The 13,517-nt window shown below is 51.1% G+C and overlaps 1 protein-coding gene across 11 annotated transcripts in view; it reads left to right on the forward strand.

Moving 5' to 3' along the window:
* The window catches only part of Tnrc18 (trinucleotide repeat containing 18), a 96,295-nt gene that overhangs the window by 56,442 nt on the left and 26,336 nt on the right, over positions 1–13,517 (forward strand). For 7 of the 11 annotated variants that reach the window (XM_039089375.2, XM_039089371.2, XM_039089374.2 and 4 more), the window contains 4 exons: positions 646–817; positions 3,697–4,057; positions 7,677–7,952; positions 12,677–12,931. In XM_039089375.2, the coding sequence (XP_038945303.1) occupies positions 646–817; positions 3,697–4,057; positions 7,677–7,952; positions 12,677–12,931 (1,064 nt within the window). Of the gene's footprint in view, positions 1–645; positions 818–3,696; positions 4,058–7,676; positions 8,535–12,676; positions 12,932–13,517 lie in introns of those variants that run through there. The other 4 variants (XM_039089373.2, XM_063271265.1, XM_063271267.1 and 1 more) reach the window with 3 other exon arrangements.

Here is a 13,517-nt window from a genome sequence, read left to right on the forward strand (position 1 = left end):
AAGAAAAAAGAAAAAAAAAAAAAAAAAAAAAAAAAACTAAAACCCTAAAAAACAAATAACCCAAGAATGCTCTGGGGATAGTAATTGCCTAGCGTGCACAAAGCCCTGGGTTCTACCTCCATGCACAAGATGGGGTGGCCCAGACCTGTCACCCCAACATTTTGGAATCAAGAGGCAGATTCACAAATTGAGACAAACTTGTATATGTGTCCCTGTTCTCCAGAAAGAGGGACCCAGGGTAGCCACCCCCACCCATCTCACCCCCACCCCTGGTCCTACGGCTCTCAGTGTAATAATCTCTCCTGCCTGGTAGATTTCCTTAGGACTTTCTGACCTTTGCTCTTGGTGCGATTTTGGTAAAGATATGTCTTACTTGTTCAAGTGTGTGTGTGTGTGTGTGTGTGTGTGTGTGTGACCACATCAGAGAGACTCTGGTGGAGGATGTTGAGGTGAAGATTTTTTTCTTTTCCCCTTCTCTCGCTAGCATTAATCTGTCTCCCCACACTGATTATTCTGGTGTCCACCACTGTTTCTTCTTTCTCCATGGAGAGCCCAACCCTTCAGGGCCACACGGGTGCAGAGCCCCTCCCCCCTTGCCTGTGGCCTGGCTGAGGTGCTGACCCCCACGGTGTGTTTGGCTTTCAGGCTGAGCAGCAAGTCCTTGCTGACATCAGATGACTATGATCTGGGAGCGGGGATAAGGAAGAGACACAAGGGGCCTGAGGAGGAGCAAGAGGCCCTCGTCAGCATGGGGAAAGCTCGAAGCAGGAACCAGAGCTGGGACGATCATGAATCCTCATCTGATTTTATGAGTCAGGTCAGTAAACAGCTCAGTCTTGCAGACTTACTGGAGACAAAGGTCTCAACTTGGAGGACTGTATAGGTAATACCTGAGAAACAACTTTCTCCATGGGGGTCTCTTGATCCCTACTTCTGTAAAGAAACGGTCAGAGTTAGCTTCCTCACTGCCAGGAGAAAAGGAAGGCCCAAGGGAGATCAAGGACCTGGCAAAGGAACAGGAGGCGTAGGTAGGGCTAAAAGCCACATTGGTTTGTGTGCAGTCTTCTGCTTCAGCAAGCGGGAGGTTAGATCGCACGTGCACAGCCGAATAGCGGTGACTCTGTTTAGTGGCATAATTGTTTAATGAGCACCTTGCTGTTGTGATTCCGTGGGACTTCTCCAGGGGTAATTTCTCATTTCTGCAGAGCCCTGAGACCATGTGCTTGCAGACCCTGTTTCTGAATGCTAATGTTCTACCTCATGAAGCCTTGTGGGAAGAGGGTTTTTTGATTGATTTTTGTCATCAGAGGGGAAATGTCACGCAAAATGGCTGGATGGGGGAGGTAGTTGGTTTGGGGACTGTGGAGAGGGCTCGGTGGGTAAACCATTTAATGTGCAAGTATAATAAGTGGAGTTATTGTAACCACCGGTGGGCATGGTGGTTGATCTCTAACTCCTAATCTTAGGAGGATGGCTGTTGAGACCAGACAGAATGTCTAGCTCTGGGTATTGTCCTAGCTTGAATGAGAAACCCTGCCTCAGTGTATAAGGTAGAGAGAATGAGGGAGGAATATACCCTCTGTCAATCTCCTCTCTGTCTGCATTAAGTGCATGTGTGTCCCCTGCGTGCGTGCATGCATGCACATGTACACATACGCACACACGCATGCACGCATCATACATATATGCAAAAAAAATTAAGCTATATCAGATACAAGGTCCTAGTGATATGTGCAGGTCCAGCCTGGTCTATCTAACAAGTTCAGTCAGGGCTTCCCAATGAGACCCTCTCTCAGAAAAACAAAATTCAAACAAATAAGGGTGTGAAGTGAAGGCGTGAAAAGTGAAAAGATTGCCCAGGATCTCTCTTCCCCTCGGGTCATGGTGAGAGACGCTTTTGTTAATTATCTCAACAACGCCATGCCAGCCTCTCTCTCCCTCGCCTCCTGCAATTGCTGCCTGATTAAAGATACAGAGCTAGCGCACAGAAATGGCAGAGCGCTAATGCCTTTGAAACTGCACATTTCATTTCAACAAATGACTACCGTTGGCGATAAACGTGCAAGGAGAAATTTAATCTGTGAAATCTCTAATCATTCTCCCCGGTCCAAGCATCCAAGGCACACTCCGGGCGTTTTCTTGGCAGCTCTGACCTGTTTAGTTGGACAGACTGGTTCAGACTGAGCAGCAGCCACCGGCAGCTGCCGTGGGAGGCTGAGATGGAAAGCAGATCTGCTCCACTCTGGGCGGCTTCCAGTCTTGGCTCCCATTGGTTCATCCAGCTACCTTCTTCAACCCATCTGTAGCCCGCTTCTTCAGAGTTCCGTAGGCGCTCTCACACGGGGCTGCGGAAAACCGGGATGGAAAGGCGGGTGCTGGCCAGGACCGTTCCCATGGCAACAGCTTTTAATAAGTGATCACTAGGCCAGGCGTCTTTAAAAAACTTTACAATTTTATGTATACGGGTGTGTGCCTGTGTGTATGGCTGTGCACCACATGCGTTCACTGCCTGTGTTGACCAGACAAGGGCGTCAGAGTTCCTGGAACTAGTCATAGATGGTTCTGAGCTGCCTCGTGGGGGCTGGGAATCGAATCCGAGTTCTCTAGAAGAGCAGCCAGAAATAAATATAAATAACTATGGAGTGGTTTCTTCAGACCCCGGACAAGGCATTTCTATTAAGTGTTTTATTGTATTTGTGTTTTGAAAAGACTTATTTCCGCTGTTTGCAAACGATATGTATCCATGTGTGCACGTCAGTGCAGATGGCCACGGCATCCAAAGGGAGTGTCGTGTCCCCGGAGCTGTCACAGGGGCTGTGTGTTCAGAACTGAACTTGGGTCCTTTGCAAGAAGATTATAGGATCTTTATCTCCATGTCATCTAACTCCCCACTTTATTTATATGTGTGTGTGAGTGGGTGTGGGTGGGTGTGAATGTGGGTGCGTGTGTGAGTGGGTGTGGGTGGGTGTGAATGTGGGTGCATGTGTGAGTGGGTGTGGGTGGGTGTGAATGTGGGTGCATGTGTGAGTGGGTGTGGGAATATGGATGTGGGTGTGTATGGAGCATGTGTGGATGTATCTGTGGGAGGGGGTGAGTATGTATGGGTGTGTTGAGTGTGGGTATATGTTGGGTAATTTGGGTGGGTGTATGTATGGGCATGTATGGGTGTGGGTATATGTGTGTGTGAGTGAATGTGAGTGGGTGTGAATGTGGGCATGTGTGTGTGTGTGTAGAGGTGAGTATGTATGGGTGTGTGAGTGTGTGTGGATGGGCATATGTATGGGCATGGGTATATGTGTGGGTAGGTGTATGTATGTGGCAGTTTGGGTGTGTACATGTATGCATGTGTGGGCATGTGTGTGAGGTACCCTTGGAAGTCAGAGTCTGTTTTCTCCATAATTTAGGTCCTAGGGAATCGAACTCGGGTCATCAGGTTTGGCAACAGGTACCCTCAACCCGCTGAGCCATCTCACTGGCCTGGATGCATGGACCCGACCCTGGTTATCTTCACGAGAGCCCTGTGCTGCTCAGAGACAGATAGCCCCATTTTAGATGGAAGGTCGGAGGACGAGTTAAGCAGTTTACCACAAGTCTAGAAGATGTGGGACTAGAGTTAGCCTGATCTCCAAAGCATTGTGACTTGAAACTCGCTGTCTTATTCAGCCATATTCATAATCTGTGACCTTACCTCCCCAGCTAAAGATTAAGAAGAAAAAGATGTCCAGTGACCAGGAGCAGTTGGCAAGCAAGCTAGACAGAGCCCTCTCCCTCACAAAGCAAGACAAGCTGAAGTCACCCTTCAAGTTTTCCGACAGCCCCGGGGGGAAGTGGAAAACCAGTGGGGGCTGTGGCAGGTTCTTGACACAGTGTGACAGCCTGCTGGGCAAGGACAGGAAAGCGCTGGCCAAAGGACTCGGCTTGTCCCTGAAACCCTCCAGAGAAGGTAAACACAAAAGAGCTTCCAAAGCCAGGAAGATGGAGGGGGGCTTCAAGGCCAGAGGCCAGCCCAAGTCTGTCCATTCTCCATTTGCCTCGGAAGTAAGCAGTCACTCTTACAGTAAGTACAGCCTTCAGCTTCATCGCATGGCGAAGGCTAATCTCGTTTGCTCCTAATCTCTCTTGCCCTCCTCAGAGGGACTTCAGGGTTCCTTGCAGCTTTGCACTGTGCCTGAGGCTAGAATTTCACCACTGAGAAGCAGATGTAACTGTTGGACAGACATGTGCGGTCGGTGGGCGGAGGCAGGTGTTAGTGGCTGGCCTTCCACTGGCCCACCGGAAGCCACCTCATTGTGGAGACCTTGTGCCATAGAGTTTGCAGCCGCTTAGCTTAGAGAGGCCTGGAGTGACTTCTTCCGTGTGCTAGAGGTGATGGGTTCCATTGCCAGTAGGACGTGGGTCATTTGTGCCCATATCCACACGTGTCTACACATCTACACATCCAGTCACGTCTACACAGTCACATACCCACATGACCCACACACGCCCACAGATGGGCGGTAGTGTTAGTGGGTTATGGAGGGGTTGGGAGGAGAAAGTATATTCCTAAGTAGGAAGAGACAAATTGAAAATGGACCAGGTCCAGTTTAATCCACTTGCCCATTACAGATGGCTGCCATGGCCAGAGTGTTCCTGCTGCGGCCTTGTCTACTACAAGAGCCATGTGTGAGTAGGGAGCCAAGGACATAGAGCAGCCTCTGAGACCAAGGGACTGACTGAGCTTTTATTCCATTTAAGTTGAGACCGGCCTTGTGTGTGCTCCTTGGCCTCTTGTATGGGCCTCGGCCCTCTGCCTGACAGAAATAGGTACACATGCATTCTGCCTGCACGCACACCTGATGCTGCTTGGGAAAACGGGAGGGGCTTCTCTTATCCAGTCGGTGTCCTCAGGGTTTGCTCATATTCTGTCAGATTCACTGCATTTTAGGCTTGGCTAGACCCTGGTTTCTGGCAGATGTATGTGCACATGAGTTTGAATGTCCATTGAAAAAGAAGATAAGGTGTGTCTCTTCTCCGTTTTTTGCTGGCTGTGCTGGGAAATTGATCTAAATAGAGCCAGACGTAGAAATTGCCAGATAGGAGTGTTTTTCCATCTTCTGTCTCCTCCCCCTTTCCGTCTCGGTAAAGTCTCTTTGTGTAGTCTTTACTGGTCTAAACTTGAGTTTCCAATCCACTCGCCTGAGCGCTGGAGTAGCGGGCAAGCGCCACTGAGCCCAAGCTCCCTCAGTGTTGCTTTTTGAAAAATGATTTCTGTGCATGTGTGTATACATGGGTACATATGGATGTACCCGAAGGTCAATATAGGATGTTGAATTCTCTAGAGCCGGAGTTATAGACGACCGTGAGTCACCACGAGGGGCTGGGAACAGAACCTGGGTCATCTAGAAAAACAAATGCTTGTAACTGCTGGGCCAGGAATTCAGCTCAGTGTTTCCTGTTCCTTCCCTCCCCCTCCTCTTCTCTTCTCTCCCTCCCCCTTCCTTTCTTCTCTCCCTCTCTCTCTCAAGAGGGGTCTCATGGCGTAGCCATGGTGGACTTAGAATTCACTGTACAGCTAAGGCTGGCCTTGAACTCACAGAGCTCTCTGCCTGCGCCTCCTGAGTGCTGGGATTAAAGGAACTCACCTGGCACACAGTTTAAACTCAGTTTTATGAGCTTTGCAGTTCAGGCATTGTCTTAGGCTTCCCCGGGTGTGAGTAGCTCACGCTCATGGAGGTGAACTGTGCTGGCCATAGGGTTAATTTGCTGTGGTGTGTGAATCGTGTACATTTTTGGTTCTCTTTGACCTGGAGGTCTCCAGGACCAACAATGCTCTAATGGGTATGAGGTTCAGCCAGCCCTCACGCACCAGGAACACGTTAGATCGTATTAGCAGCAGAGCCCCTCACATCCGAATGGTGAGGTCACTTAGTCTCCCGTCCTGAAGGGGCACAGGGAAAGAAGGACCTTGAAGGGCTTGTGGCAGAACGTGGAAGGGAGGGGTGGACTCTTGCTTTTCCAGTTGGGGTCGGAAGACATAAATGTCATGTCCTATCTGATGTATGGAAGGCCAGGTTGGCAGAATGTCACTTGTAGGCTTCTCTGGCCATGGAAGAACAAGTTAGGACACATGAGAAGGAAGGATGGGGCAGTGGCTAGTGCTTACATCGTAAGCTTGCAAACCTGAGTGCACTATTCAGAAGGAGAGAGCCAAGTACCATCTCGTGTGTGTTGTGATACATGTAAGTGAGCCTGCACACACACACACACACACACACACAGTGTGTGTATGATCATGGGAGATTTTCTGGTAAAGGACTGTGGTTTGGTGGGCTCCCCTGAAGTTGGGGTCCTGGTTGTGATGGAAAGTGGAGCTTATCGGTACAATGGCGTAGGGGACACCCGTGCCTCTGCATGCTTCTCTTGGAGATGTTAGGCACTGTCAGGCTCGTGCTGTGTGTCTTCACGCTGTCTTGTTCTGTGTAGGTTTTTAGCAGATCAAGGATGTCTGTCTTGTCTTTGGGGCCCCTTCCAGTCTTGCTCAACAGCCCAGCAGAAGGTCAAGATGGTGGATATTTGGGTTGAAGTTGGAAGGGACCAAAGAGCTTCCGTCTATTGGACTCTTTTCTCAACCCTGGCAACACAACTGTGTGTTTATACCAGAGACTTAGGGAACAGCATAGGCAGTAAACTGGTCAGCCAGTTGTCTGATGGAAAAGAGGGGCTGGGGGGGGCGGGGCTGGCCGAGAGCTAATCTCATTAGTGGGTGCCCTCACCTGCAGCCCACGTCAGTCTAGTGTTGCTGTGAAGTTGAGGAAGGAGCGGGAAGAGATGCATAGGATTGGTCCTTGTCAGTCGTGTCCTCTTAAAACCGCCACTGGGCTGTATGACATCTGTAGGTGGAGGGAACCACATGCTTTTGGCCAGGAGATATGGTAGGGTCCTTTCTCTGACTGTTACTCAGATGTCACTTCCCCCTGTCCCCCACCCTGTGACTGAAGAAGTGGATGTACCCAAGACAGGGGGTGGCAGCAGCGGAAAGGGCCTCTCAGCAGGCAATCCTAGCTGTGCATGCCAGGTCAGAGGAGAGCTGGGGTGCCACCCATGCCCAGGCCTGTGGGCAGTTGGCACTGGGTTCTACATCTGTAGCCCGGGCCACTGACAGGAAAAAAAAAAAAAAAGACACCAGCACCCTCCTCCTTGGGCCCCACAACTTACCTGTATCAGAACATACTTGGAAGGGCTGGGAGGATGGCTCAGTGAGTATAGCGCTTGCTGTGTAAGCATGAGGACCCAGGTTCAATCCCCAGCCCCTGCACCTACATAAAAGACAGGTGAGAAGGTGCATGCTTCTGATAAGTCTGAGTGCAACACCCCCACCCCCCCCATGACCCATAGAATGGAAAAAGAGAACTGACTTACACAAGTTGTCCTCTGACTCTCTCCCGAGTTCCCTGGCACACTCATGTCCCCAGACATAGACACATGCACACAGAAGAAATTAAAATACAGCAACATTTTTTAAAAAGATGGTGGGCACTTGAGGATCCAAGATCAGGGTTGACTGACCTCTGGTTTCCGAAGTCATTCACATACACACATGTGCACGTGACGACACCCCCCCACCCCACCCCCCACACACATACGAGACCCCACTTACACACACACAAATAAACAAAACAAACCTACTTTGACTGCAGATACGGACTCAGACGAAGATGAGGACCTCCTGAAGAACTCGTGGTCAGCCCAGGGCCCCTCCAGCTCCAAACTGACCTCATCCCTCCTTGGCATGGTGGCCAAGAACAGCAAGCCAGCCACAGGCCCTAAGCTGACCAAGAGGGGCCCGTCAGGCCCCCGGACTTTGAAACCCAAGGAGGCCACCAGCAGGAAGCAGTCCTTCTGTTTGCTGCTCCGAGAGGCCGAGGCCCACTCCTCCTTCAGCGACTCTTCCGCGGAGGACTCCTTTGATCAAGGTTACTAGTGCCAAACGCAAAATAACCTTCCATGTTTTTATAGCGAGAATGAGTGGGGGAGAGAGAGAGAGCAAGCGAGCGTGCGAGAGAGTGTGCACACGGCAGGGATGGCTGTAGCCGTCTAGGTTTTTTGGCAGCGTAGTCTGCCCTATCCGCCTCTATTTTTGGTTTGTGTTTGCTTTTTATTTTTACTTAAACTTGTGATAACACCATTTGGCCAGCCCTTAACGGAGCTCTTACATGGACTTGTTTTTATTCTCCCAGAATTCCTCACCCTCCTCCCCTCTAAATTCCCCCCAAGATATACCCCCATCCCCATCCCCAATCCAAAAGCCTAACCTAACCTTCCCCAGACTCCCAGGCCGGCCTGGGTTTTCTCTTGGCTCGAGCCTGGCGGAGGCTTGCCCAAGGAGCATTTTGTAAAAAAAAAAAAAAAAAAAAAAAAAAGAAAGAAAGAAAGAAAAAGAAAGAAAAAAAAAGACAAAACCGGACTTCTTGTGTGGGCGTGTGACTCGCTGTTTGTACCGCGATTTTGGTTGATGCCGAGCTTTATTAAACATACCGAGTTCATTTTTAACTAAACTGTGTGCCTCGTTTCTCTTGCTATGTCCTTAACTAGACGTCAGGTTGCCGTCCCCCCCCCCTTCCATCCACCCCTCCCTTCCCCCCTCCTCTCTTCCCGCTCTTCGTCCCCACTCTAGAAGCCATAGACATGGTGGACTGCTTCTCTGTTATTCAAATATCCCTGGTATCTCGACACTCATCCCATTTTTCAGGTGTACAGTCCAGTGTTGTATCATCTCTCTGTTTTGTTTTATTTTTTATTTTTTTTTTTCCTTTTAAGCTGCTTGTCTGTGTTTTATTTTTCTGGAAGCTTCTGCTACTTTTCCACCAGCGGTTTAAAAAAAAAAAAAAAAAAAGAAAAGAAAACCCAACAAGAACAACAATTAACTTACCAGTAGCTGTTTGCTGACACATATTTCTGTTTTGAAGGGCATGTGGGCAGTTCAGAGTCAAGGCCTGTTGGCCATCTTCTCAATTTGGGTTTTTCTGCTTTTTTTTTTTTGTTGTTGTTTTGTTTTTTTCTATTCCTCGTTCAATTTGAAAGTGTTGGCTTGGTTGCCATGTTGAGGGTCGAAAATGCTATTTCTTGGGGTTGCTGAACTGAGGTCTGTCTGGCCTTAACTCAGCTAGGGGCCCACCACCCAAAAGTACATTCTGGCTTCCACTTTTCCAATATCAGAATCGTAACCCACAGTTAGAAATACAAGAGCCCCCAGGCCCTTCAACCAGAAAATGTCCCTGTGAGGGAAGAAATTGGGCATCACCCCTTAGCCAGGGACTGCTTCAGGGTAAATCCCCTTTAGAGCTAGAGTTTGAAAATGCTTAGATGGGTAGCACCATTTCACCGGCCCCTGAGCATGGCCCCAGGCCATGGGGAGGAGGGTCAGAATGAACTGGAATGGTACCATCTAACTTTGCTTGAGCCCCCTGGGACCAGAACTCTGCTCTTATTGGCCAGTCTTCCTTCAGTTCCCACCTCCTCTCTTCACTCACCAGCAGTCCAAATGGGCAGAGATGGGTTTTGGGATAACCAAGTGACAGCACAAAGGGACCTGGTACCTTTTGGGCTTGTTCCTGTAATACCAGAGCCAGCACAGCCTGGGCCACAAGGAGAGGCTGCCTGCCTTCTATAGGCTTCCCTACCCTTGTCTTCTGTAGATGAGACTGGTCGGTCCTCTGTTCCCTCCCCATGACTTGGAGTGGGTACCTCTGCCCTTCCCTACACACCCTTAGAGTCAGGGTCCCCGCCTTGATATTTTTGAGCCTCTCCTGTTCTAGCATAGACCACACAGAATCAGGCATCCCCAAGCCCCAAGGGACCATAGCCCAGCCAGAGGATTTGGAGAGGCGAGGGCCAGGGCATGGCTCCCTAGCTTGCCTCTACCATTCAAAGCAAAACAGGCCGATGAGGTCTCAGAAAGGGATATTTGGGTAATAGGGCCTTCCTGCCCCCTTTGGTACTAAAACACTTAATTGGCGTGGCTTTTCTAGTATGTCTGCTTTCTCCTCCCAGCAGCTTGACCATCCCTCCAACCCTTGACCCCTACCCATGATGCTTTGAGTGTCTGTTTCGGTCTCTCGCATTTGCTCTCACGCTGCACTTGGACGCAAAGCGAAGGCTTGGGAGTAGGGCAGACGGCGTAGCGGGTTACTGAGTTTGAGTCCGAGCCTGGCTCGTTGCTCCGTAGGTAGGCAAAAAACATTTTCCTTTTCTATTCTCTGTTTATCCCCCCTCCTCGGGGTCTGCCCCCACCGGGTATGGCAGCAGTACTTCACTTTGACTTTTATCAGGTTTTGGGAACTCAATTACCCAACCCCGTGCCCTGAGCCAGGATTTAAAAAAAAAAAAAAAAAAAAAAAAGACATATATTGACATTAAAGTTTTTTTTTTCCTCCTCCTCCCTTGAGTCTTTGTTGGGACTTTTCTCCCCCTCTACCCTTGGCAAGCTCTGTGGGTCCAGGTATTGACAATTCTAGAAATTTCTTGACGCCCCCTGTCTTGCAAGGTCTCTCAGGTCTCCTTGTCCTCAGATGCTGGTCCAGTCAGAGACACTGCATGAGTCTTGACGAGTACCTCATTGTGAGGGCCACAGGAGACCTCAGGATAATTCAGTTTCCCTCTTGGGGAAAAAAGTACCCATTCTGGGTTTCTGCCTTCTGGAATGTTCTGCAGCATCAAACTGCTGAGACCAACTTGCTCCTGGCTTTCTGGGATCCGATAGTGGTCCTCAGAAACCCAGAGCAGGGGACTCGAACTTGCCTCCCTGCTGCTGAAGCCTACTTGCCTGAGGATCCTTCTGGAAAGAATGGTCAGGATTTCCAGTCTGCCCACCTGAGCAGCCAGGACAGAGGGGGAGCTTTTAGAAAGGGGAAGTTCCCAGTCCCCATCCCACCTTCCCCATCTCCTGCCCACCCTACCCAAATTGGCCAACTCCAGGGAGCCCTGATGTGAGATTACCCAGGCTGCCGGAAAAAAAAAAAGTCTGCCTACACTTAGCCTGCTTTGCCGCTGTGGCCCACTGGGGCGGAGACAGAACCATGTGACGTCGCAATGTGATTGATCGCAAGTGCGCACTGCCTGCCTGCCCCTGCCTGCCCCACTGGCATCCCCAGCCTGCTTCATCCATTGCTCTGGGAACACCTCCCGCCTCGCACCCTCTTAACCAACTTCCTCTCCCTTCCTCCTACTCTCTCTCTCTCTCTCTCTCTCTCTCTCTCTTTCTCTCTCTCTCTCTCTTTCTCTCTCTCTCCTCTCCCTCTCTCCCCCCTACCTCCCCATGCAGACCCTCCTTAGCTATTCCCACCTCCCCTCCCAAGCTGGCTAGGATCCCCGGTCATAGACACTTTACCCTCAGCACAGGTGGGACCACCAGTTTATCTAACCAAGTCCTGGTGTGGGGCCTTAGCAGGAGGAGGCTGTTTTTGGTTGCCTCACTCAGCCCTCACATATAGGATGTGTGTATCTTAACATGGCTTCCCAGACCAGAGTAGCCTCCCAGTCCTCCCCGGGCCCCAGTGCACAAGCTCTCGAGGTAGATCACCCCTGGTGTTTGCCTTGCTCCTTGGTGCTGTTTCCCTTGAAAGGTCAAACGCCAGTCTGTACATTAGGGTGTCGTCACCATCAGGTGGAGACTTTTGTTGCTTTACCTAGGGTAGAGTTTTGTTTTCTGTGAGCCAGCCCCATGGCCCATCCTAGCAGGGGGCTGTCAGCCTCTGAGCCAGCTGGGCCAGTTGCTGGAGTGAAACTGACCTCTGACCCGGCTGAGACAGGGCTGGTCCCCACTGCTGCCCCGAGGGTTTGGCCTTAGGGGGCCTCCCTACTGCAGAGTGGGCTGGTCTGTCTACCTCCAGGGCAGGCTGAGCTCACCTCAGTGGCTGGCACTGTTTCTCCTTTCTTTTTGAAATAGGGTCTTACTCTGTAGCTCTGGCTGGCCTGAGTTCACAGTCCTCCTGCCTCAGTCCCAGTGCTTAGACCATAGGAATGTGCCAGACCAGACTGAGCCACATAGAATACGACCCTCTTAGCTGGGTTGGTGGGCTGGAGGGTCATCCGGGGCTCAGAGAGGCTCCCCAGCATGGGGGTGCTAGGTTCTTACTCTGCTCGGGGATAAGACTATGGGGGTCCCTAGTCTCCATGAAGAGATCAAATTCCACCTTCTGTCAACAGTCCCTGACCTCTGACCTCTGGCTGAGCAGAACGCTGCAGGCCCCTTGTCTAGATCCTCCAGCCTGAGCCCAACCTTCCCTCCCTCCTCTTCCCTTTTCTGCCTCTTTCCTGCTTCCTTTCTCAGCCTCCATGTCTATGTCGGGGTGCGTGTGTGTGCGCGTGCATGTGTGGACCATGACGAGCGCTGTCTCCTGTCTTTGTCCGTCTGTGTGTCTGTCCCCCCCACCTACAGCACAGGTGCATGTCGGTGCTGCCCTCCCAGAAGCCCGTCCCCCATACCCAGAGCCACCCCTCTCCCTCCCCCAGGCTGCCCCATGTGGGTGACTGATAGAGGCCTTGGGCCATGGGTGGGACTGTGGGCTGGTTCTGGACCCTTCCTGGCGACCCTTGGTAAAGACAGAGACTGGAGCCAGGGTGGGTGGTGGGAGGAGGTGGGGGGCAGTGTGCACCCAGGTCAGGGCTCTCACTTGTTCCTTGTTTTCCCGCATGCCAGATGACAGCTCAGAAGAGGAGGAGGAAGAGCTAGAGGAGGAAGAGGAAGATGAGGAAGAAGAAGGCATTGGTAGCTATAGGCTGGGTGCCGGGGAACAGGCCCTGTCGCCAAGCCTGGAGGAGAGTGGGCTGGGCCTGCTGGCTCGCTTTGCGGCCAGTGCTCTCCCCAGCCCTGTCGTGGGGCCACCCCTGTCTGTGGTGCAGCTGGAAGCTGAGCAGAAAGCCCGGAAGAAGGAAGAACGGCAGAGCTTGATGGGTGAGTGTCAGTGGTTGCAAAGTGGATGCTGTGGGCCCATCACAAAGAGACTGAGGCTCAGTGTTGGACAGGAGAGCCGGGTGGAGCTTTGATCACCTGACTGCTGGAAAACCCGGTCACAAAAGAGTATCTTCTTTCACTCTCATGCCTTCATTAAAGTTGCTAGTACTTCACAGGTGTCTAGGAGCTCAGGGAAGACCTTGACCTAGGCCTGGGGACTAGAGGCCACTCTAGGCTAGTAATCTTCAGGCAGAGAAAACATATTGACAGAGAGAGATGCATGCAGAAAGAAGAGGAAGGGAAGACTTCCTGTCCAGGTCACTGGAGAAGTTCTCTGAGTCCAGTGAGGCAGAAGGGTGGCCTCGATGGCCTGAAGCTGGTGGCTGGAGGAGTCAGGGGTGCAGGCTGAGGCTTGTTCTTTTGTTCACTTCGTGGGCTAAGGTTATGACCTTAACATCGGGTCGGGAGACCTAGCTGACCCTGTCTTCTTTCCATTATATCCTTGAGTCCTGTGTCCCTGGTGAGTCGAGAGGTTCTTTCCCCAACTGTCAGGGTAGACATGGTTCCTGGGGTTGGTACTATGTAG

Source organism: Rattus norvegicus, chromosome 12 (assembly GCF_036323735.1).
Source record: "Rattus norvegicus strain BN/NHsdMcwi chromosome 12, GRCr8, whole genome shotgun sequence".
Classification (NCBI taxonomy): Eukaryota; Metazoa; Chordata; class Mammalia; order Rodentia; family Muridae; genus Rattus; species Rattus norvegicus.